Source organism: Alligator sinensis, unplaced genomic scaffold (genome assembly GCF_000455745.1).
Source record: "Alligator sinensis unplaced genomic scaffold, ASM45574v1 scaffold196_3, whole genome shotgun sequence".
NCBI classification, from domain to species: domain Eukaryota; kingdom Metazoa; phylum Chordata; order Crocodylia; family Alligatoridae; genus Alligator; species Alligator sinensis.
This window is the reverse complement of record NW_005842264.1, coordinates 1,656,833-1,682,016: the sequence shown is the minus strand read 5'-3', so window position 1 is coordinate 1,682,016 and position 25,184 is coordinate 1,656,833. Positions and strand designations below refer to the sequence as shown.

Genomic DNA, 25,184 nt, shown 5'->3' with positions numbered 1-25,184 from the left:
GCTCCCAGTAGTGGTGAATGTTGATAAAACTGGCACCTAGAGCAGCTTGCAGGATGGGGGATTTGGTGGGGGCAGGCAATTATTTCGGGCAGAGGACTGCTTACTGAGTTTTGGCAAGCTATCAAGGGCCACATGACAGGCAGCCAGGGGCAGATAAATATTCATTTTCTAAATATTTTAGGGGCTCCATGGGATGGATAGAATGGCCTGGCAGGCCGCATCTGGCCCGCGGGCTGAATTTTGCCCACCCCTGGCTGGTCTGTGGGGAAGGGGGGTGAGGGTCCAATGGACAGGTAGGAAAAGTGCCACCCTGATGCTGGGGCCAGCCTGAGGCTTTCCCAGCCTTGGGGCTGCACAGGTAACTACAGAAGTTCCATTCACTGGTCTAATCTAGATCGATTAAGTTTGTGTATATCAATCCAGGTGTATCTTAGACTGGGTTCTGCCATTTTTAGACCAGTCCGTGTGCATGGAACTTCTGTACTGTTATGGGTTTAGATTGATTTCTGATCACTGAGACCAGATCTAAAGGCACAGACAGAAGTGACAATTTTTGCCTGATCTGGCCTCTGAAAGCACTCTACAGCTGTAACCAAACATAAGTGCATGGCTGCAGACCACTTTAAAAGGACCTGATCCTGTGAAAATCTGAACCCTCATATCCATTTCTATTTTGCATGAGGGTTCAGATGAAGACATTGCATGAGGGTTCAGATTAAGACACTCCAAAACAGAGTGTCTTCAGTAGCTTGTGTCTGTGCTGCCTCCAGCATTTCACTTTTCAGAATGGGAGTGGGAAAAGGGAGTGGAGGGAGTTCAGTCTGGGGTTTTTTCAGCTGGTGCTGGAAGGTGGGGCAGGTGCTGGTTGGGGAACCCCTAGAAGGAGTTCCCTCTACTCCCTTTCTTTCCCCACTCCCATTCTAAAAACAGCGCTGGGGCTAGAAGGAAAGATCAGGAGGATGGGTGTTGCTAGGGAAGGATGGCTGCAGGCTTGCAGTCAGCAGCTAGATTCCCCAACTGCCTAGACCCAACAGTGAACTTCTGTTGGGTTCAGGGGATCATTGTAACTGATAGTACTTCCTGCGAAGTGCTGTGAGTTACAGCAGGCAGCTGCTCTTCTGTCTGCTCCTTTTGTGTAAGGTCCGCATCTGAGCGAACTAGGATTGTGTCGCCATTTTTAACGTGATTTTTAATTCTAACCTCCTCCTAACACCGCTGAACATCTATATCTCTGACCATCTAGCCATAAAGGTTGCTTTTCTCCCACAGCTGCTGACTGAAGTGTACAACTCAGAAGAGAGATCTAGGTGTGTACTTCTCTTAGCTCCATCAGTCACTGGTCACTGTATCAGCCCTTTCAGGCTGCTGGAAATGGATGTGAATTTAAAGCAACTCTGCCTCTTTGAACTTACTCTAGGCAGCCAGCCTTTTGTGCAGTTGGCCCTGGATGAAAAGAATGCAAAAGTGTATTTCAAGTTACCTTCAAAATGCCTCCTCCTGAGTTGTGCTGGATATGACTCAGCTGTAGCTGTGGATTTAGGCCTTTGTTTATTTAAACAACTGCATGTAAAATTGTAAGCAGTTCAGCAAACAACCAAACTGCAAGTAACACCTCATTAAATATCAGGAAAGGAAAGGACAATAGTGCAAAAGTAAACCAAATCGCATTTTTAAAAAATGACAGAGAAAATCAGTATTAAAGAGCAATTTTACTGGGAGGTGCAAATGGCATATTTAGTGACTAAGCACCTTAGTGACTAAGACAGAATCACGAGCACAGTAAATTGGCTCCTATGCTTATAAAACAGTATCCTTTGCTGTCATCGGAAAATTAACCTAAAGGTTTAAGTGACCTAGATTTCTGTGCTGTTGTACAGGAAATAACACCCAGAAATAGCACCAAGGGCAATAATGACAAAACAAATAATAAAACATGCACATTTTAACCTGTTTCTAGGAATATTTAGTCTTCCCATACTGTCCAATTGGTGACAAACTCCTGTCTGGGCACCACTGCCCCCATTGCTCTTGCTGCTGTTACAACCAAGATGATGCTCTCTCCTCCACCTGTTGCTTCCTGCCCCTGGGGATGGGGCAGAGTAGCTCATGGGACCCAGGTATTTTGTGACCTATTTTAGGGGCCCACAGCCTGTGCAGGGGGGCCACATGGAAGGGGGTCCCACACAACCTGTGGCCTGGGTGGGGCATATGCAGCCTGCACAGTGTGCAGCCTCCCAACCGCTCAGAAGTTGGGCAGCTCTGCCTTAAAAAATGTAGGAGGTCTAACTAGATGATCCCATGTGGGCCCAAACATGAATAGACTATGAATGAATGAATGAATGAATGAAGATGATAATATATTGTTATTTAATATTCATCCAATGTTGCATGTATTTAAGTTGTATAACAACTATGGCTTAATGACACACCTATCTGGGTGTTGTTCACTGATCTGCTTTGTAAAAATTATGCAACAGTAATAATCAGTGAGGTGCATGTGTTTGCTGGGAGATAGTTGCTGCCTTTTCAGACAGCCAGGCAACTGTTTACATCCTTACAGCTCTTGCATGATGTCAAAACTCTCTTCAGTAAACAGCAGTGCAAGCTGGCAGTTCATTTCTGCACTGTATTCCATGGGTTTACCCATTTCTCATTTTTTGATGCAAGGCCTTCCTGAACCTATGATCACAGAGGAGGAGAAGGGCAAGCAGTTCTGTGGAATAACGTTGGGAGTCTTCACATTATGTTAATCCACCCTATTCTGAAATATCACCTAACTTTCCAAAAGAGACAATAATTCAGTTTATGCAGAAAGCATTCATGTAACAAAGTATGCCACAGTAAGAGAACTGTGACGGAATCTTTACTGTCTTGGGTGGGAGGGAAGGGGGGAGGAAAGGGATCATTAATTAATTAAATGAATTCATTACTGGCAAGAAAGTAATATAGGATAAGAGGAAAGAAAGCACCACATTTCCAATGATAGCGCAGTGAAAAGGGATTATTGTTTGATACACTTCATTAACAAAAGATCAATTCCTTCTCCAATCTACACTTTGCTTACTGCCAGTACTAAGCCTATCTGCAAAACTGCACTCCAACAAATGTGGCTTTGCAATTGTTTCACCCTCAAAATTGAGTTCTTCCCAACATTCAAGTTTCAGCTTTTTCATTCTTAATGCTATTTTATTTTAAAATCTTTTTTTTTTTTAATGGTATACTGTACAACTTAATGTTTGTCTGCCCTGTTGATATGGATCTACTTTTCCTCTTGTTCTCTTTTTCCTTGTCTCTGAATTATTCTGTTATATTTCTGAAAGAAGTACACAAAACCTTTCACAGCTTATTTCTCCATTTCAGATAGACAGTACTCCAGTACACAAGCAAGGGCCCTTAGACAGATGTAATAGTTGAAGTTCTATAAATATTATATTTTCTCACATATAGCACACCCTAGACTATAATATGCATCTTGTTTATGAAAGATAGAATGAAGGAAAAAAGATCTTTCTTTGTAGTAACAGGGTGCATCTATACATGAATATTAATGCTATGCAATAAACTCCAGCACAGCTTGTGTCAGAGTTTATTGCTCCCGTGTGCAGCATTTACACATGTTCCTAGGACTGCAGCACACCGAGCTGGCATGGTTCAGCTCTGGCTGGCAGGAGGCTTGGTGGTCAGTCTGCAAGCCTGGGACTGCTCCTGGCGCAATGTGCTATAGAGAAGCTGACTGGGGCATGAGGGTGCTTTAGTGTGGGGCTAGCTGACAGGCAGGCCCACACTGTAGTACCCTCAGGTCCAGTTGCCATCTACACGTGAGTTGAGGTGGAATAAATAACTCTGTTGTAGAATAGTACTTGTTTTGGGCAGTACTGTTCTGCAGCAGAGTTAATTAGTTTACTTGGGCCTAATAGCACTGCTTGTGTAGACTAGTGATGCTTTACTGCAGCACTACTTAGGCAACTCTGCAGCAAGTATCTCATGTAGATGTACCCACTGAGTAACAGCAACTAGGGAGCAGAATCTGCTCATTGTTTTGCTCCCTGTAAGCCTGGTGCAAATTTTACTCTCTCTTTTGCCTTTAACTGACAGAAACTGTTCTTGCTACATTTCTTGCATTATAATGCACACTGTAGTTTCTAACAGCTGGGTTTTGGAGAAAAAAAGTGTTGTATGTGGTGGGGAGCAGAGTCACAGAATTGAGCAACACCTTGTCATACCCAGCATCTAGAGATCAGGCTGCTGTATGTTGTAGCAGTGATTTTGAAGCCTTCTGGTGGAGGTTCGTGGTAGGGCCTACACATCTGTCCATGACCTGAAGTGCTGTAAAGTACTCAGGGCCTATCTGTATGTAGCACAGCATTTCAAAATCTGAACATGATTTTGAACCAAAGCGGATGCTGAATTTTGTATTGTACTCACTGTTTTCCTCTAGCTTCAGTCTTAATACGTTCACTCTTTTCTTTTCATGTCTGCATGTCACAAACCCAGCAGTTGTCATTACCTTAGTTTTGTTCCCTTACTATTAAAATAAGACAACAAATAAAACATTTTTCTAGCATCTAATGCAAAAGCAAGTGCAGCATGATCTTTGTGCTATGAATCTGACAAGTTTTACCACAGTTAACTGACAGGAACACATTAAATACAAAAGAGGCAACCATGCATATAGTTAGTGTACATTCAGTACACTAACTATATGCACGGTGTTTGCAAAACTGATTCAAGGTACTGGTACAAGTTGCCTAGCAGTCACATCAGCCTTTGTTGTGGGATGGATTGCTTTTTGAGAGAATTTGGCAGGTTGCTTTGTCACTCAGCATACTGCTTTTCTTTAACTCCCCTGTTGGGAGGTTGATGCTCATTTTCTGTTTTGGCATAAGCTCATGCATCAGCTCTTTGTGAATGCTGTATTTAAGGCATCAACTGTAATTAGTTAAAATAATTTGTTCTTAAAGTGTGTACATTTTAATGCACTTGCATTTCCTGGCTTCCCACATCATGGCTTATGGGTCTCTTGTGCCTTGAATTTATTCACGAATGAAAAAAGTACCATCAGAATGTTTCTGCAGTGCAAAATAGTTAAGTTGCTCATTATGCTGCATTGCAGCAAGCTGTTTTAGAGAAAGGACCCCTTAGTGATTCTATCAGCTGTTCCATATGAATGAACCCCAACATATCTAAGGAAGGCAGGGTCTTAGGAGAAGTCTGAAGGATATGGGCCTTTCTCTAAAAGTCCTTCTTATACTAATTTTTTGGTTTAGCTTTTGATTCTGATGGTCTGATTTATACTGGTTGAATATGGAGTAAATCCATTGAAGCCAGTTAAGTTGTTCCAAATCCTCAAGGAAAAATGGACAGAATGAATGACTGGTCTTCATTCATTTCCACTAGAAAACTCATGTCTATTCATGGTGAAAACAGACATTGCCAAATTAAACAAATCATTCTGTAGAATGGTGGAACATGTCCTACCACAGCTGATCCACTTTAGTGGGTAAAACACATGGTGTTCATTGTTCTGCATCTGGCAGGGGCCTGATGCAGGACCATGAGCAAGATGTTCCCTTTGCATGGGGATTCCCTGCACCTCCTTGCCAGGATCAGGTCTGTACCTACCCATGCCTCACATGGAAGCACGGATTCTGGCTTCGGACAGCACAGGACCCAAGGAATTCCTGGTACCCCGCGCTTCCATCCCAGGACTCATGCAAGCTTTCCCCACTTGCAGAAACATGCCCTTGACAGAAAATGGCAGATAGTCCCAGAAGAGATATAAAAAATGTCCCTATTCTATTGCTTTACAAATTAGCTAGATTTCAAATCGGCAATGTCTTTTTTTTAACCAAGACATAAAAACTTAACAAACAGATTATTATTGCTTTAGTATTCCTGCCTTAAAATTAGCCAGTTCTCCAAAGTTACTGGAATCTCTGAAGAAAGGGTTTCTATAGCCATATTTCACAGTAAAATGGGCTTAAAACAGAATTTAGTATTGGCGAAAGAAGATACAAGATAATTACAGCTAGGATTTAAAAATGCACATGTGTTTAATGTTTTCTATTATTAACCTGCTGTGTACTTTGTTTTATTACAAATTCCAATATTAAACTCATAAAATAAGGGCCTCTGTTTTTCCTCTTAATGCCTATTCTCAGGATTCAGAACTATTCATTTAGCTACTTTTTATACCTTTTCAGTTCATCTTCACAAAGAAATGGTGGTGTTTATGCAATTGTACCTAATCAAATCGTATATCTACATATTGATCCAGAGCTGTATGGGTGTATATGTTTATATGTAGAAGCACACATACACAAACTCTTCTGGATGGAAGGTGGAGCTACTGTTTAGTATTTGCCAAAATTGATCATGTATACTTTCCAATGTACTGCTGTATCCTAGATGATGCTACAGGCCCCCAGTCAGGAAGAACAGCCAGACCTATTATGGGGCAAGCAGAAAAAATAAAGCAAAAGCTTGTGGACTTTGGGTAAGCATTTTATTATCTAAAACCTAGGTTTTTATTATGAGATAAGAGAAAAAAGTTTCAGATGATGTTCTCTGACATTCTTTGATCTTGTTATAGGGCTCCCTTGAGGAGGAGTTCCAACAAAGGCAAGAAACGGAGAGAGAAAGAAGCTGTGAGGGTGGCCTGTGGCAGTAGGTATGGGTAAAAGAACAGGGATGTGATCCATCTTAGGCCAGATTTTGTTGGCAAATCTGTGTTATCTAGGAGAGGAAATCACTAGCAGTCAAGCTGTCCTGCATGCAATGCTAGAATAAGTTAATAACCAGGAATCCAATTCTGCTTTTACTAACCTGGATAATTTTTTAACAAATGGCCAAATAATACCTTAAAATGCATTGAGATATGTAACACCCTAGATCTGTCTCTACCTCTCCCATTGATACTGATGGACATTGAAGACAGATTCCTAGAACTAACACACAATGTGCATGTATAAGAATATGTAAGATTCTATATCCAAAAAAGTTTGACATGTATTCCACCCAGTGCTGCAAACCAGATGCTAATGGGAGAGAGGGAAGCAGATCTTAAATACAGTCCACTATATTTCCATAGAAGAGTTTGTTTCAGGAGGGGAATAGAACCAGATAATTTGCAAGTGTACAGGAAAATTACATGCTAGATTTCGCCACATCAGCAACTCTTAGGAAAAGGGTTGTAAGTTGTTTGCTTATTCAGACAGCATCCCTAACACCTGTATTCACACTGAATGAATAAACAAACAAGCACAAAACACTGAAGTGACAGTACCTTTTCCCACAGCATCTGTAGGACATTTTTCTTAGAAAGCCTCCCATTCTAGTACTAAAAACATTGCAGACTAAGGAATGTTGGTTCCAGGCACAAAAGGCAAGTCCTTGAATTAAATGCCAAAACATCTATACTAGTAAATATACTCCAAATACTATAAAATGACACACAGACCCTAAAATTCATAGGAAGCAACACAAATGCAAAAGAAAAATAGTGAAGCAATCAAATCAAATTTATTCACCTTTGAAATATACAGACACAATGACAAATGTAAAACTTTTTTTTTCATTTGCAAATATTAAGGCATAAGGTCTTCTGATTCTGAATTGTCCCTCAGACTCACTAGCCCAGATCCTATTTGACTTACCAGACACCTGAATGTGATCCTATTCTACCCTGCTTGAGTTGTTGGAAAACTGTTAATGCATCTACTGTATTTTCTTGCATATAACTCTCACCTTCTCCCCCCAAACCAGCTGGGGAAAATTGGGGTGCACATATACAAGGAAAAAGGCACAGTGCTGGAAATTTGGTGGGAGGGGTAGAGGGTAGTGTGGTGGCAGTATTAATTGCTGTGGCTCTGAGATGGCATGTGGACCTGGAGCCAGTGCACAGAGTCAGACCTGGGGCACAGACCCAGCACCCAGAGTGCTAAATTGGGCCCCACCACACTGTGTAGCCCACATAGCAGGGTGGGGCCTGATCTGGCACTCTGGTGATGGGGCTACACAGTGTGATGGGGCCCAATTCAGCAGTCTGGGGGCTGGGGCCGAGTGCCAGATCAGACCCTGAGCACTACCATGGTGTGTGGCCCCAGCACCAGCATGCTGAATCCGGCTCTGCTATGTAGCCACCAGCCCCAGGCACCCCAAATCTCAGATACCTACCCACATTCTATGGTAAGGATTTTTTTCTTTTCTTCTTGGGGCCTTCCAAAAATAGGGTGTATGTTATATTTGTATGTTATGTGAGAAAAATATGGTACTTTTGGAAAGCACCTTATTAGCCTTAAAACTAAACTATGAAATGCAGGGAGGCGGCAGAGGAAGAGGTCCTAATCATCTTTTCTGTCAACATTTTTTTTAAGGACATAAGCTGGATGGAATGGGATCGTACTTCAGCACCTAAATTCATTTAAAATGTGTACAAATATAGTATAGTACTGTAGATCAGCACACACAACTCTGTTTGATATCAGTACAAGTAGCTGGCAAGGTCCTTAGCTTATGTAAATCAGCATAGCCCTACTGGAGTCAATAAAGCTGTCAGCTTAAACCATCTGAGGATCTGGTTCAACCTGTGGATGTAGATAGTGGCACATACTGTTGTGCATCACTAGGAAAAGAGATAGGTTTGTGAAGGGAAACCCTGTGCAGTGATGCATACCTGCAGTGGAATTGAGTGTTCAATTATTATATTCAGCATTTGAATGATAAAGAAGGGACGGGGGAAATGAATCTGCACTTATTTGTGAGAAGTAGGCCCTATAGTAGAATTAATTCCTTATTTGGCTGTACAAAATATCTGTTTCTTCTTGGGCAGTGCTGAAAGACTGAGAATCAGTAAATAGTGAAGTGTAAGCCCAATCATTCATTTTTAACAGCTTTTCATTTTCCCTACTGAATATGCCTGTCTTGAGATGCAGTTATTGAAGTCAAAGTGCAGAACTCGTATGCTTTTACAGGTCTCAGTATGTCTTTGTAAATTGGCTGCTGTTACTTCTTTGTAACTTTTTAAAAACCATTTATGCTTTCCCTTTGTTACTGAAGAATTTGCTTCCAAAAATATGGAAGGCTGAAACCAAAACCAAAGCCGAGTAAGCTCTTTGAAAAAGAGGACAGTGATCAAATGACAGTGTCCTCTTACGATGATTTATTTCTTTTAGAACAGTTGATTGATGTAGAATTAATTATGTTGTCTGATGGATGCTTTGTGCATTATTTTGGCAATGCTGAAATGGCATTCTAATTGATTTTGGAAAAAACCTCCTTTCCCTTCGCCACAGGTACAAGGGGCCTAAAAAAAAGTCAGATCTTCAATAAAGGTAGGAAGCAGAGTTTCCTCTGCCTGTACAGCAGAATGCCGCTGCAGATTATAGAACTGAGCGGTGTGAGGGACACAGCTCTGTAAGGCTAGGGGAAGGAGGGAATGAGCGTTAAAACTAGGTGAGTGGCTTTGTCACTCTGTAAATAGTCATTGGGTTTGGGGAGGAGGATTCCCTCTCAGCCACCATGGCAAGGTTAATGCTTGGAAATTAGTTTGAGGATTAGATGCATTAAGTATCATTTCTGTTTTAAGAAATATTGTAACATTCTGCTGTACAGCGGTATGTGGAAATTTATTTTTTTAGAAACAGTATGGCTTTAGGTTCTTTAGTCATGCAGTCAGAACACAGCCAGATATCAAAAAATGTCACCATGCTACAAAATAAACTCATTCTCTTATGACTTCTGGAACCCTACTAAACCCTTGGGACCTAGGTATTGTTTAAATTTAGGTATTGTTTAAATAACCAACAAATATTATTTGTGTATAGGAGGGATGTGCAGACCCTAGGAATATACAGGCAACATTCAAAAAGGGAATTTAAGGCTAAAGCCTGCTCTTCATTACACCAGTTTAGATTCAGAAAATTAATCAATTCCTGTGCAACTGGTGCAACTAAGTACAGATTTTTGCCATATAGCTGATGCATAGAAAGCTTGAGTTCAAACCCTACCATTTTCTATCTTCATCTGAAAGTAGACTTTTTGAATGCCTTTACCTACAAGTTATTTCATGGTTTTGCCACATTTGTAGAAATAATCACTCTTTCTATAGTTCCTTACTTTATTTTATTTATTTATTGAGTTTTATACTCTAACACAGATACGTACTCCTTTCTGTTAAACAGGGCCAACAAAGAAATGCTGGAGCGCTCAGCACACAGTGCAACTTTATCACAGAGATCCTCCTCTCTCCCACCTTGTGTCCCTTTCACATGGTATGGAGAGAGTGACAGGGGATCCAACTCTTCCAGCAACCTGCCTTCGCCTACCAGTTCAACTGAACCTTCCTCTGAAAATATAAGTCCAGCTAAAAAAGGGTTAAAGGTAGAAAACAAAAACTACCTTATTCCCAGTATGTGAAGTAGCATTATTGGTTCAATGTTTCAGGATAAAGAAAGGGCCAATATGTTGATACAATAAACAATGCACAGTTTTCATTGTACAATAAGAACTCCTCTGAACAACATTTTGTACCATGACAGACTGCACAGAGCTTTTTAAGTTGTCTCTCTCCTGATGTATGTTACAATGATATCCAGTATGATACCGAATGGCACTAGTGGAAAACAACATTTTGATCCATGAAACAATTGCTAGATTTGCATATCGAGTTGTGGATTTTATCGCATTTTTCAGGACTGATTGGGAATGGATACCTAACCATGTTTAACATATTAAAATGAGATGTTTGCAAAGCTAAGAAATGCTGACATTATACACTGTCAATCATTTGCCTTTTTTTCCCTGTAACAAAATCTGCTTGTCTCGCATGTTGGTTATCAGATTTAATTGCATTTGTGAAGATCTTGGAACTAAGAAAATTTGATTGTTATTATATAAAGCATCTGTGTGATTCTTTTCTAGATGCATGAATGTTGTTTTCAGCATGATAATCCTTAAATAACCCTAAGAGTAATGTACCTAGCTTTCTTGTGTTGTTTAATTTATAGCCACCCATAGGAAATATTTCTGTAATGGTATACCTTTTTCCATAGCCTCTAGCATTCTGCTGCTTGTACTGGGCTGGAAAAGAAACTGAAATGGTTCAGTCCTCATATTCAGGGGTTTGATTACAAATTACTTCAATTTTATGCCCACAATGAATAGCAGTTTTTGAAGTTTTCAGGGGCATTTAGATTAATTAAGAGCCCTCTTCTAGGAGTAAATGAGTCTACCTATGTAAGAATCTACAAGATCGTAGAACAGTGACATGAAACAGGATCATGCCTGGAGCTGTTGGAGAGAAATCCTAGAAAACCTCATGGATTAAGCAAAGATAGGACATATAAGGGTGGAGGGGGGTGGCATGAAAGGGCCAATTTTCAAAGGTGTGATGAGTATTTAGGACACCTATACACATACAGCAAGGCTGCACTGTAATTATGGCATGTCAGAGCAGACTCAATCAAGTCTGCTGGAGCGTGGTCGTTACTGTGCTCTAGCAGAGTCCAGCGTCATGTGTATCAGTGTCCTTGCCTTGAAAAATGGCGGTGGGGATGCTGTAACTAAAACCTGTTCATTTTTCACCATTTTTCAGTGTGGGGACACTTAGACACATGATGCTCCAGCGCTTTAATTAGAGCGGCTCTCAGAGCCACTCTAATTAAAGCGCCCCCAGGTTCCTAACTTTCCATGAATGGCAGTTGAGTTGGGCATGTAGTTTCTCTTGTACCTTTGAAGATCTTTCCTTACAAATAACGTGGAAATAGAATAAACCCTCTTTTTTATATTTGTTTCTGTTAAGGCATAAGAGGTAAAGTAATTTGTTTGCCACTGCCCAGCTGCTGTGTTTCCCCTTTCTTATTATATTTTAATGTAATATTTTATATGTAAAGGAAAATGCCACTTCACTCTTCAGTTAAAGGATTTTATGATGTCAGTAAGCACTTAACAGTTACTTAGAGATGTTGTGTAATCTCTATCATTGGAAGCTTTTAAGTGCTAGTTAGACAACTGTCTTGAATGATTTAGATGGAGATGATAATATTTTGAGGAAGGGATTGAACTAGATAACGGTTGATGTTCCTTCCAGCACTAAAACTCAAGTGATTTAGAGAAAAAGGAAATTCTCTTTGAACTCTGTTTTTGCTACATCAGATTCCTAGGAAACAATTTTAAAGATTCAGTACTTATATTTTCTCAGTGAAATGCTAAAAACAACTCCTCCTCAATTATTCTAGTCCTCCTCAAAAACAAGAGAAAGCAGAGTAATGGTTGTCATGGTTTAAAGAAATATTTTAAAAGAAAATAAAGTTTTGGTCTTTCTTTTTAAAGTGCACAAGCCCTCAAAATGAGCTGTACTGGGAAATCAGCGGTTTGGGATTTTACAGCCCATTGAGAGGTATTTCACTGATTCCACTAATTGTAAGATGGACAGAAAAAAAAAGGGGAAGTCAAGCTTGATATTCTCTATATTTTTAAATGAACCAATTGAAAAACATGACTGGTGTACTCATATTGTCATGTTTTCATGCTTTGTATATTGCAAAACTTCAAAAACTTGCTCAATTTTTTTAGTTACCTATTTGTTTCTGGATTAGTACCCTAAATGTGTGGTTTCTGCATCTATTTAGTTTTTTGTTGAACACCAAGAGAGCCAGAGACACCTTGATCTATTTTTCTTGTTTTTGCATTGGACTATTTTCCAAAGTCTTTTGAAGATTTCTTGCTAACCAAGGATGATTTGGGTAAATTCCTGGGAACGATGTACATGAATTACTGAATGACATTTTGTTCTTCCTTGCTTGTGAAGTGTGATGTTTGTCATTATGTTTTTATGACAAACGAGTGTCTTTTTTGGTTACTGTTGCAGTAAGTATCACATAAGGTCAAATGGTCTTGTTTATCTTCTGTCTTGCCTAAAAGTTAGGCAGAAAAGGAAGTTCCTTTCACTTACTTCTAAGAAGTTTATTTGAGGCTGAAACAGTTCACAAGATATTTTCCTTGTCTTTTCAACAGTAACTTTTATTTCCCGATAATCCAACCTTTGTTCTACCCATTGTATTAGTGCATGTTCTGTGGTCGTCCTAAGTGTTTAGATGATAGGCAAATGCCATTGATCAACCATTAGAAACAATGAAGTTGATACCCTCATAAAGGGCTGCAGCTGTATAAGTGAAGTCTGTAAATTATTCTCAGATAATTTTGTTACTAATTAAGATATTAAGCTGGCAAAAATGTCTCTTAACACATACCATAATAAATGTATAGCACATTATTGTGTAAAGCATTAACAGTGAAAAAGATTGGGGTTCTTTGTATATATTCTAACCAGTTCAGCAAATTATCAAAATCACTCCTGAATTATGCCAACCTGGAGGGGAAAGGCAAGTTTCCTGTTAGATATGTATGTAAGATCTTTTGTTCATTTTGACTTGTGCTTTTGTCTACAGAACTTCACATTCAATGATGATTTCAGCCCCAGCAGCACAAGTTCAGCTGATTTGAGTGGTTTAGGAGCAGAACCCAAAAATCCTGGTTTCTCTCATTCCTTAGCACTGTCGTCAGATGAGGTATGTCCACGACATTTTTACCATGAAAAAATAGTTGATTTCTCTCTCAACTGGCATTTTTCTTAAGAGTTGTTAAAATAATAGTTGTTTTATAGACACCTTCATTAAGAAAAATCTTGATTCCCATATTGTCTTTGGTTACAGTCATCATTCATTATCTTGTATTGGAAGTAAATGACCAATCACTCTAAAGTAGGACAATAACAGAACAACTCTGGTTTCCTGAGAGATGCTTTACCCAAACCTTTGCCAGAATTCTGTTTCAGCATGGTCCTCCTACATTTACATGGAAATACATGCATGTTAACCTGAAGACATTAAACAAAATATAATTGGGCTCCTTTTGAAGGAATTTAGCATGTGAGCAAAGTAGGATGTAGGAATACTGTACTGTTTGATCAGGCCTTGGGTCCTTTATAATTGAATATTAAGGACCAAATTTTAAGGCCCATTCACTCAGCTTCTGTTTGTGCTTCTGTGTAAAAATTGCATGTCTATTAATTTTTGTATATTATTATTTGTGCATAAATTCAATTCTCATTTGCACTCAATTTATGCTTGATTTGCATGCACAGATCAAGCTCAGTTATTTGGGGTTTGTTTTTTTTGCACGAGTGATAGTCTGCAAAAAACTGTGTGTTGAAGAGACCCTGTGCCAGGATTAGATGTGCACATCCAGAGGCAGTGTTTGGAAAACTTGGCCAAAAAATGCTAGTACAGTAAAGTGACTTGAGTCAAATTCTTAGTGGTGCTACACAGAATTTACACAGCTGATCCTCAGAAACACCAAAGATGTAATTTGACCTGAAGAAACTTTACTGCATTTATCACAGTGAATTCCATGTTTTCTTGTCTAAGGTATGTGCCAGGATTTGCTTTACAGAACTCAATTTCCAAACTTCTATTATTCCTAGGATAATTGACATTTGTTGTTGTTAATATGTGCATGCTTTACATGAATCTAAAAGAAGATCACTATCCCATATAACCCCAGGTGCCAAAATTTAAGTTTACAGGGCAGAGTCCTGTAGAGGTCAGATGTTTTAATACTACATGGGCTGTCTTCTGACAATACATTCCCCTAAAACCTGTATTATTAAATGTTTTGCTCTTTTATAATTTTTCATTATTAGCATTGTGCTAAGTGACAATACTTCATGCCTGCTAGGTTGAATTATAAGTTTGAAAATGCTTTCGTGTCTTTTTCAGTCTTCTTGTATCACACTTCCATGGTGTCACCTCTGAAATATCAAGTACAGACAGGCCTGTAGAAGTAGATAGTGGCCTCCCACCCCCTGCTGCCATACTGAACTACAACCTCTGACTCAGCAAGTATCCATTCAGAGCTGTTGTAGGAACCGTACGCAGACCTCCTTACTCAGGGCATTGCTAGGATCCATCTTCAGCCATGGCTTACTTGCTGTCAGCTGGGATTGTTAGTGAAACTGCTGGAGATCTTTCACCTACACTCCTCTGCTGGGGTTGCCATAACCACTTGAGAGAAACAAAAAGTATGAAAAGCAGGGAGAAGGAAACCACCTTCTTCTTCTACTTGATAGACCATAGACAAGGGTCTTTTGCTGCTTCCAGTGAGGTCCTGGGCAAAGCTCCCATTGACGTTAGTGCTACACTGCTGGGAGCTCCAGTGAACCTCAGCAGCACAGGATCAGGCCCTAATTACAATTAATTCATGCATTTGGTTGTTGATCTTTTAACATAACTTTTCTGTTTCTGGAAATAGTTTTTAAGATCTCTTTGTTTATCAATAGCCATAACGTTTGCAAATCTTGATGCTGCCTTTGCTGAACTCTCTTACATGCCGTTACATATTCTCTGTTTTGTTTCTATAATGATTTTCTTTTCCCATTTCTTTGTTGCTCCCTCACTCAGAGCCTGGATATGATTGATGATGAGGTGAGATACTAGTGAGCTGTTTGTGGTGGACTGTGTAACCTTGGTGTGGTACTTTCTTGTCTCATTTGCAGACTTGCATTTCTTGTCTTACTCCATTGTGTAGCAAATTTCCCTGTTCAAACAACAGCACAACCCATAAATTTTACTGGTTCTTCTCTCCTTTTCAAACCCTTCTTGCTATAGTTTTCAAGGCTATAGCCAATTGTCATCTTTGTGGGTGTAGGGGGAGAGGAAAGACAAAAGTTGTATTTGTAAACAAATACACTGGGCTGTCCTGGTCTCATGCCTGGCATGAGGTAGGCAAAAGGTAGAGTCAAGTCATCTTTTTCCATCCCTCACCAAAAAGCATGGCTAAGAGTTGAAACAGCCTCTGGCACCATTTAGACCAGTCTGAAGGCTTCTCAAGTTATGCCATCTGCAGCTGCTGTCCTGACCAGGGAACATTGTGTTTTCCAACCCCCACTGACATGCCCCCTATACCTCTTGTGTGGTACATAGCAGATCAGTAAGGAGCAGGGACGCAGTGACAGATGGGGCAGGCAGACTAACTGATCAGACAGTGCAGAAAACAGAGCAGCTTATCAGGCAGGGGAAAGGGATCTGAGTGGGACTTGGGGACAGGGAGTGTACAGAACTTGTGACTTGCCTTCCAGAAAGGCTGGCCCCTGCTGTCTTATGCCAGAGCAAACTGGCAGAGAATGGTGCATTAAGCAGACACCCAGGAATCTCCAGCTGCATCCTTTAGTATTGCTTTCCTGAGAGGCACAGTGGCTAGAACAGCTTCAAGGATGTGGCTTCTTGGTTTGTTCTGTCCTGTTGTCCATATGTCTTCTTGTAGTCCTCCAGTGATAATAGTGGATCTGTGGCGCCATGATTTCATCCTGAACTCCAGACTAATTTTCTAAGTACATTCTATGTACTTAGAAATCCACCAACACGCTCAAACTTTAAACTTTGAGAGCTAATGGAAAACTACCCATTGTGAATTGTGCCACATGGCTCTATTGAGTCATCATCTGCTACTTCCTTTTTTGTGCCTGTAAATAGAAAACTAGAATTATTAAGCTATTTTAGTCTCATTAAATTGATTCCTAGATACGGAGGTACATCCAATTATATATGGTGTATCTTGCTGATGTTGTGTAAGGAAGACAATAGAAATTGTTACAGTGTGGATGGTATGCACAATATGCTATTATTAGTGAGTCTTGCTTTTTTAATTATAATGTAGCATGTTTCTGTCTCAGATCCTGGATGATGGACAGTCTCCTAAACACAATCAGTGTCAGAATCGTGCTGTTCAGGAATGGAGCATACAGCAGGTTTCCCACTGGTTAACAAGCCTGAATCTTGAACAGTATGTTTCTGAATTCAGTGCCCAAAATATTAATGGAGAGCATCTCCTTCAGCTGGATGGGAATAAACTTAAGGTAATTGAGTCTCTTGACTCAAAAATTATTCATTGTTGCTGGAGATAATTGTACAGCAGGAAGTCTTCAGGAATACAATAGAGTTCTGCATGTGGAATGAAGATAAACTAGAGTAATAAATATAGTGCAAAAAGCCAGATTTTTAAACATTTGAGGCTTATTTGCTATATAAAAATGGGTTGCATGCAATGTACTCATGTTTAGCTGCACAAATCAGATGAGTGCATGTGCAAGTGGTATTTCCATGCACATATACTGCATCCACCACCATTTTGTAAAAATGTAATTCACGTGGGCTGGAAAACCCCAGAGAGAGGATACAGTGCTGGACAACTGGTGATTGCTTTGCCTTTTTTCACCAGTCGTTTCACATGCTTCATTATTGTGTTTCTTCCTCCCACACATTTTTCTACAAAACTTATCAGGCAATGGTTTGACAGCATTTACAGTAAGTAGTATACAGGAACTAGATGAATCGCTTAGAAGCTTTGATGTCTAAAATCTACTTTAATATACTGCAATGAAAATGAATGTATCACTGAATAAAATGGATACAAATTTGAGTTTGGGAATCAGCATCTCTAAAAATCAAACCCTTTTATCCTACATTGGAAATCCATAACTTATTGCCTTTATTCAAGTTTAGGCCTTCACCTTTCTGTAGTTCTAAACTATTTTGTGAAGGAAAATATGGTCTTTTGGCTAAAGCACAGGAATGGGAACAAGGAAATCTGAGGTTTGAGATCTATCTCAGCCATAGACTTGAGTTGCTCTGAGCGAATCACTTACCTTTTTAATCCCTCAAATTTTCTCTTGATAATATTAAGATAACCAAATTTCCCTACTTTAATGGTTTTTAGCGATGTTCTTGCATATTTTATAAAATAGCTGGAGTGCTTCGTGCAGAAGGTACTCCATGGGCAGAAAGAGCAGAGTATTGTTATTTAACCTGGGGTTATGAAGTCCTACTTCCTTTGTGACTTTAACTCAAAATTTGTTCATTTTTTTTGGTAGTCTACTACTTTAACAGCATTGTTATCAGAAGGTCCATAATCTGTTCATAATATGGAATTCTTTAATTTTCTTTTTATTGCATTTTTTAAATATTAGGCCCTTGGCATGACATCTTCCCAGGACAGAGCAGTTGTTAAAAAAAAGCTAAAAGAAATGAAAATGTCCATAGAAAAAGCACGCAAAGCCCAAGAAAAAATGGAAAAGCAAAGGGAGAAGCTTAGGAAGAAAGAACAAGAGCAGCTGCATAGGAAATCAAAGAAAACAGACAAGTCTTTGACAGAAACAACAGAGGGAGCTAATGAGCAATGACAAAGCAGAACCACCAAGATGTTAGTCACTTGGAGACACTTCAAGGGAAGCAACTCTTTGTGGTGCCCCTCAAATCTTGTGTTCATCACACAGGAATATGTACACATAAATGATGATATAAACAGAGTGAATGGGGAAGTTCATACTGTGTAACTGCATTTTCCTGCAGGTCCAGATCTTGCTCTTGGTATTGACTTGCTAAACAACCAAACTCCATTGTTTTATTTAGATACCCTGTTTGGGGTTTTTTCCCTTTCAAACTGCTATCCTGCATTGGGCTACTCATGTTTGGTCACCTCGGCAGTCATTGTGACAAAGCATCACAGGTGATGCATCACAATGACATTGTGAATGGGATGGTCAATCAGAACGATCAGTGAATATATATGAAACTGGGTAACTGGAGTTATCCCCATATCTGGTACAACTGACTCATCTAACTGGAATGCCATCTTCTCTCCATACCCTGTTCTGTCAACTGGAACAGATTTCATCTTACTTGAGTACCTTGAAGTGACACTGCTTTGAAAACATAGCTGTTCAGTGACTTCTAATTATACACAGGAGATAAAGATAGAAGAGTCAATATCCTTCCTGGGCAAAAAGATGATAACACTCTTAACTGGACAGTAGTTAGCCAAGGAAGAACTCAGCGCCTTAAAATGATTATGTGGGTTTACATGGAGATCTGAGGGTAATATTTATCCTCCATATAATTAAGGAAAATTGAAATTCTAACTTGAGTATAGAAAATCGGTAGAGTCCACTTCTTGTGCTCCCAGTGCATGTAAGCAAACCTCTTCGTAGTAAACCAGGAGGTTCCTTTTCCAGCTGGCTCTGAACCAGAAATTGTTTTTTATTTTACTTTGGTTTTTGAGGAAAATTCCACATTTCTAGGTTCAGTCTCCAGTGAGGGTCAGGGGAGAATGAGTTTTGCATTCTGGTGTTACAGGGCTGTGATCTAATTAAATACTATCTGCTGAAATGATCTCCAAATTTGATTTTGTAAAGGTTTCAGTTTTCAAAGTGCACTTTATAAAAAAGAAAAAGAGGAGGAGGAAACTTCTGGTTGAAATAAAACAAGGTTCATTACTGTTATGATCAACTACTACTGTACAATGCTATAACACAGAAGGCGGCTGCTAAATGCAAACTTGAAATGCACGGCGTGTTTTGAGTAGAGGATCTACGCAATACCCCCACTAAAAATTCAACATGAAGACATACTTTGTAGAATGCTTGGATAGTTTGACTGATGGTCATGCTACATACTTCAGATTTCTAATGTTTAGATTTGTCTGAGAAGCAAACAGTGTAATCTGGCACTGTATGTTATTACAGTTTCTTAATAGCCAGTATTAAAATAGTCAATAGTCAACACTTCATCAAAGAAACAAGCTTATTTGATGGGAAGTTGAAGATATTACATGATTGTTTTGAAGTTGAAGTTACTTGGTAGTAACATCTATAAGTTTCGGCAATGTCATTTCCATTTTCTGCATCTCATAAATACTGACATCAATCACAATCTCTTTTAATCAGCAGTTAACTCTTGTCTATCGACATGAAGTTAAAATCAGAAGGGTCAGCTGCTTTGAAAATTAACTACAAAAGCTGAATGATTTTAAAGAAACATTTGTTCTGGTTCTGCCTCAGATTTGATGTTCAGAAAGTTGTTTGTAAAACTCTTCTGAAGCTCAGATTTCTGAAATCTGCAAAGCAGGAGGTTATGGTTATATATATTCACTAATATGTAATGTTAAGTATTCATTTTAATCCTAAAAGTTTCTTTTAGATGTAAAATTTACTACATAACTTGACACTCCTCATTTTAGTATTAACACATGACAACTCTACTTAATGGCTTGAGTTTTGTTTCCAAATCCAATTTCTACTTGCTTTTTGTTTATGCTTCATTGAACATCATTGAAATAAGTAGTGAAACTTCCATGAAGGACATGGTATTAAAATGTCTAAACATTGATATTCCTAGTAGGATAAGTCTTGGTATGGTCCTCTTCTCATGGTGCCTGAGAGGAGGAGAGTCCCTACAGCAGAAGTATAACTTATCTGAAATAATTCAGATGTATTTTTCTGTCCCCCTTCTCTAAAAAAAAATTATACTGAAGTGTAGTAGAGACCTGATGAAACTAGTGCTTAGTTGTTTTAGGGGGTATAAGGTTATATTTAGGAAAAAACTAATTGTTGGGAAGGAACTGGAAAAGTACTATTTTAAATAAAATGTTGATAAACACATTAGATTATTATTTTCTAAGTTATGTTTACATTATGATAATGTTTTAAGTGGTTGTATATAGTAGTCTGTGGTTGTATTCTATTTATGTTTTCTTAAAAGCCTAAGGCAAACTGGTATGTGATATGTTTGATTTTTTCATTTCCTAGTGTCAGTTAATCTTAGCGTCTTATTGTACAGATAACTAATTTGATTCATGCACTGTAAGTATTCAGATTTTTATTGTTTCAATGAAATGTCAGCTAAATGGTATATTTGAACTTTGTAATTTTTGTTTGAAATTAATTGAATTTTAGAAAAAATGAACAGCTTAGATTGAACAATACATTCTTAAATACAAATTGACTAATGTGTGAAAGCACAGAGGGGACCAACCAGAGTCATGAGTTCTACTCTTCCTTGATCAGGTATACTTTTTATTCCTTTTAATAAAGGATAGAATTCGAGGCTTGGGACATACAACAGTGTGACTGGATTACAATGTTTGTGACCAATATGCTTTTTTTACATTTTTCTTTCCCCTCTTTTGAAATGACCTATCTGAAATAAAGGAGTACAAATGCATTAACCACTGCCACCTTAAATATCTCATAGGAACAATGCTTATTATAATAGCGTGTCACAAGATGGAACAGAATGAGCAAATATCCTGTACTGAATGAATAGGTGGCTTTTTTCTTGTATACCCAATACACCTTGTGATTTGAGATCAGCTGCAAATGTGACTCAGCTAGTTTAGAGTCAGCAGCTCTCTGATACTTGGGCTACCAGTCGTCAGGACAGACCAGAAGAGCAACGTAGAGCAGCCCCATTTTTGACTGCTAGGTACTCTTGGAGCACATCGGTACCCTGGATGCATCCTCAATATTCCAGTCACATATCCTATGCCAGCTGTACACAGTTGAGGCAATCCCAGCTGGCTGGTTAAACTACCACTCTGTTCTGTAAATTCTGGACCTGCTTTGGTCAATATGCTTGATGCCCCTATTCTCTATTTATGCACATCATCCAGCTGCCAAGGCTGTGACAGAATGGGGCACAATGAAGAAAGCAGAGGGGCAGAGAGATTTTTAAAATGTACTAAATGAAAGATGCACAGGTGCTCATAGCTTTTAGCCTCAGAAACTTCAACTGGCATTGGACCACTCTGGAGCAAGCAGTCATGATTTGGGCTCCAAAACTGCCAAATACACAGAGGCCTGGTTCTCTGTTGCCTGGAACTTCATGGAGCCATTAACACCTTGGTTTATGTTGTGGCTGCACAGATATTATATGCTCACTGTACACAGATATAAATGACTACCCCAGAGTCAAGACAGCAAGGAACTGGACCCATTTCACTTTGTATAATAGAATAGTATTGTCCATTGGTTTTGCATTTCATTGGGCTGGCCCTGCAGAGCTGATGGTCATAGGAATAAAACCCACCACAGGGAATGGCTAAAACCTGAATAATGAGGGGGAGAGGGGAGGGAGAAGGAGTAATAAAAAAGCCAAAGGGAGCTGACTTATGTTTATATCTCAGCTTACGCAGATTGCTTCATATTGACAGACATTTATTGTGCCATGACTCAGAACCTGCTGGGAAGATGCTATTATTTCTAAGCAAGATTTTTTTCCCAGGAATTCTAGAATGGCCTTTCTCAGCACCCGTTCAGTTTCCGTGGGAGTTCGCAGTGGTCAGTACCTGGCAGCATGGATTCCCAGTACCTCAACTACACACCAAGGGCTTGCTACTATGGAGACAGTGACAAAGTTGCTAGCTTATCAACGGTTGCTGCTTACAGCTTGCACAGCTGCCTGAGAAGAAGGCAGCAGTTGTGCGATTATGCTTAGATGAGATGTGTTCCCATTGACGTCAGAGATAAATACATGTTGTCATCGATAAGGCAGAATGAGGTCTTAATGCAGGCAAAGAAAGAAGTGTCATTATGTGTATGTGTGGCTGGGAATTACCATTATAGGCTAGCATCCTACCCAAATGTAGTTGTGAAACTGAAAATCAAAAGGAAGGGCGTGTGATAGTTCTGTTCTTTATAGTGTCTTAAAGGGCCATTTGTATTGTTTGGTATTTAAGGAAAGAAAACATTCAGATTCAGGACTAATTTCTTAGCATTTTCAAATGTATCAAAAATTGTTGTATGTCAGTGGGAGATGCATGCAGTTTTTGATCCTACAATTTTACCACTGAGGTCAGTGACAGTGAGAGGGGATCTTTTAAACAATACATACATAGTCCAGTGCTAGCCCTCAGATATAGTGCAGATAATGTTGCTTCTAGCTTTTGACCTAAAGCTTTAAAAATCTCAGGAAACCCATGACTTGGTCCAAAACACTGAAAAAATGGAAGCAATTGAAAACCCAGATGGCACATGTTTGAAAGTCTGTAGTAGCTGAAATGATATGGAAAAGGCCAGGGGGGTTTTAGTTGATCCAGCATAATCAAAGAATGTACTGTTTCTAAACATGGAAATGTTTAAGTGATGGAATTTGTAGTTTGTGGGCTTTTTTAACAAGTCTGTATGCATTTGTGTTTGTACAGAAATACACATGGAAATGTATATTAAAGAGGTAGATTCATAGCAGTTAGGATGTAAGTAACTGGGAGCTATGGGCTATACAAACATAATACACACATACAGGGGTTCTGATAACATCAGGAAATTTATAAGAGCAAAGCAGTGGTAGTTTGTACCACCAGTACTCTAACTCCTAGATGTGCTTGGAGCCTGCCTCGTGGTTTTCTTGCTATATTTTATATATTTGATGTTTCACAAGATTTTAAACAAAAATGTTTTATTAAAACCACAAAGAGAACATTCCTCAGTAGGTCTTTCTGCCGGTTGTCCTTGTCTTTTTTGGCAGGATTAATTTGTTAGACAATTAGTATTATGCAAAGAAAAACCCTTTTTTATATTTTGTAAACTTGACTTTGCTTTCTGTCTGTCTGAGTTGTGAGCAGCTCTACAATGGTGCAGGACAGTGACTCAGAAGTCTTATTCAATCGTCACAGTCAGCTATAGGTCTTTTGCAAATTGAAAGTCTTTTACTTGAAGTTCTGTACATGTTTTATTGTATATTTTCTTACAGTTTAAACCTGCCCTATTTGAAAGCTGTTGAAGCACAGCCATGAAATTGAGCCCTCAAGTTCCTTCCTGATCATAATATATGGTTTATTTTGTTAAATGACAGCAGGGCTGGGACTTAGGCTATTAAATAACGATTAAAATAGCCATTAAATAACGATTGAACGGGTGCATGTTGTTGGAAGGTTTTGCCCTTAGTTCTTTGTGCTGCTTGTTTTGGGAAATTTGGGCTCTTTGTGAAGAGCAGGTTGTTTAGTTTATTAGGTCTGATCATGTGGTGGGCGCTTTCCGTGCTGTTTGGCTTTGATAGAGAGAGGTGAGAGTGTCAGCCCTTACATGGGCAAGCTCTAATCTTGCTCCCATTGCTCTCAATAAGTTTTGCCATGGACCCCAAAGAAGGCAGAATCAGCTCTAAATGATAAAGTGTCTAAAACAACAACTATGTGGTGCCAAAGAGAAGGAAAAAACAAATCCTTCTAAAATGAAGAGGATTCAGGGCACAATGGACGTCTTTTAAGTATATCTTTATATGTATACTTTCCCTGTTACACTTACTATCATAATTACTGCTTTTGTATTTTTCAGTCATATTGCAATGATCAATCACTGGTAATTTACAAGTGTTATACATATTGCTAGAAGAGCAGGCAGCTAAAACAAAAATGTACTGTGCTCCACTGTAAAAACTGGCTTTATTGTTTCTTTCTTATGGGGAGAGGTGGTTGGCTTCAGATATCTTTTAAGGTCAAATGTGTATGAATTGCATGTTATCCTGAACTTTTAATTTGTACATCTCGGTGTTTAATCATCTGCATGGAAGACACAATAGTGCCATGTCTGAGCTTGTTCTCTTGTGCTTGGTTAATATGTACTTCTCTAGATTGCTGGATTTCCAAAAATGACATTCTTTAATGTTTGGTTACTTGAAAGCATTCAAAGCAAACCATCATGGTGGCCCTTTGTTTTCTTACGAATTAGAAAAAAAAGAAAAACCTGTGATTAAACTTTGTTAGTGTAAATAAATTCTTTGCCAACGAGTATTATTGTTGTTAGACAACGAATGCAATAAAGTAAATTCTGAAACTTATTATTAGATTTTATTGAGTTGTCATTCCCCATTTCCCTCCTATTTCATTTCAGAATGAATGCTAAGTGCTTCAGTCTGTTAGTTCTACTTCGGGTGACTTGCACTTAATTCTTCTTTTCCTCCTTTTCACTAAATCGAAATGTACAATCATGGAAAAGTAGGGACAAGCCTGGCAGGGGCTGCTTCCCCGCTCCCCCTCCAGGCATATGCCAGCTGGGGTCCCTGCAGGCCAGGGTTGGGGTTTAAGCCCCTCCACTATCATATGTAGTAGCCTGCAGGGAGGGTTGGAGGAGCTGGCTATGCTCCCCAGATCAGCTTCCCTTCAGCCTTGTAGCTGCAGTGGAAGGGAAGGGGGGGCTCGCTCTACCACCACCCAGCTTCTAGCCTGAGCCACTGCAGACATGTGGCTGCATTTCCAGAGTCAACAGTGAATGTCTGTTCACTTGCAAATTGGTTCAATCTATGCAGGTTAAACTGACCTTCAAAGATTGAATCAATTCAGACTCAGGCTTTTTGAATGTC

The 25,184-nt window shown here is 39.2% G+C and overlaps 1 protein-coding gene across 7 annotated transcripts in view; it reads left to right on the top strand.

The window, feature by feature from the left end:
* Positions 1 to 24,662, top strand: part of PPP1R9A (protein phosphatase 1 regulatory subunit 9A) — a 110,962-nt gene extending 86,300 nt beyond the window's left edge. For 4 of the 7 annotated variants that reach the window (XM_025209011.1, XM_025209010.1, XM_025209008.1 and 1 more), the window contains 7 exons: positions 6,409 to 6,496; positions 6,593 to 6,670; positions 10,182 to 10,380; positions 13,449 to 13,568; positions 15,459 to 15,482; positions 16,730 to 16,912; positions 18,023 to 24,662. In XM_025209011.1, coding sequence (XP_025064796.1) covers positions 6,409 to 6,496; positions 6,593 to 6,670; positions 10,182 to 10,380; positions 13,449 to 13,568; positions 15,459 to 15,482; positions 16,730 to 16,912; positions 18,023 to 18,235 — 905 coding nt within the window. In that variant the 3' untranslated portion in view covers positions 18,236 to 24,662. Of the gene's footprint in view, positions 1 to 6,408; positions 6,497 to 6,592; positions 6,671 to 10,181; positions 10,381 to 13,448; positions 14,427 to 15,458; positions 15,483 to 16,729; positions 16,913 to 18,022 lie in introns of those variants that run through there. The other 3 variants (XR_003095038.1, XM_025209009.1, XM_025209012.1) reach the window with 3 other exon arrangements.
* Positions 24,663 to 25,184: the final 522 nt, after the last annotated feature.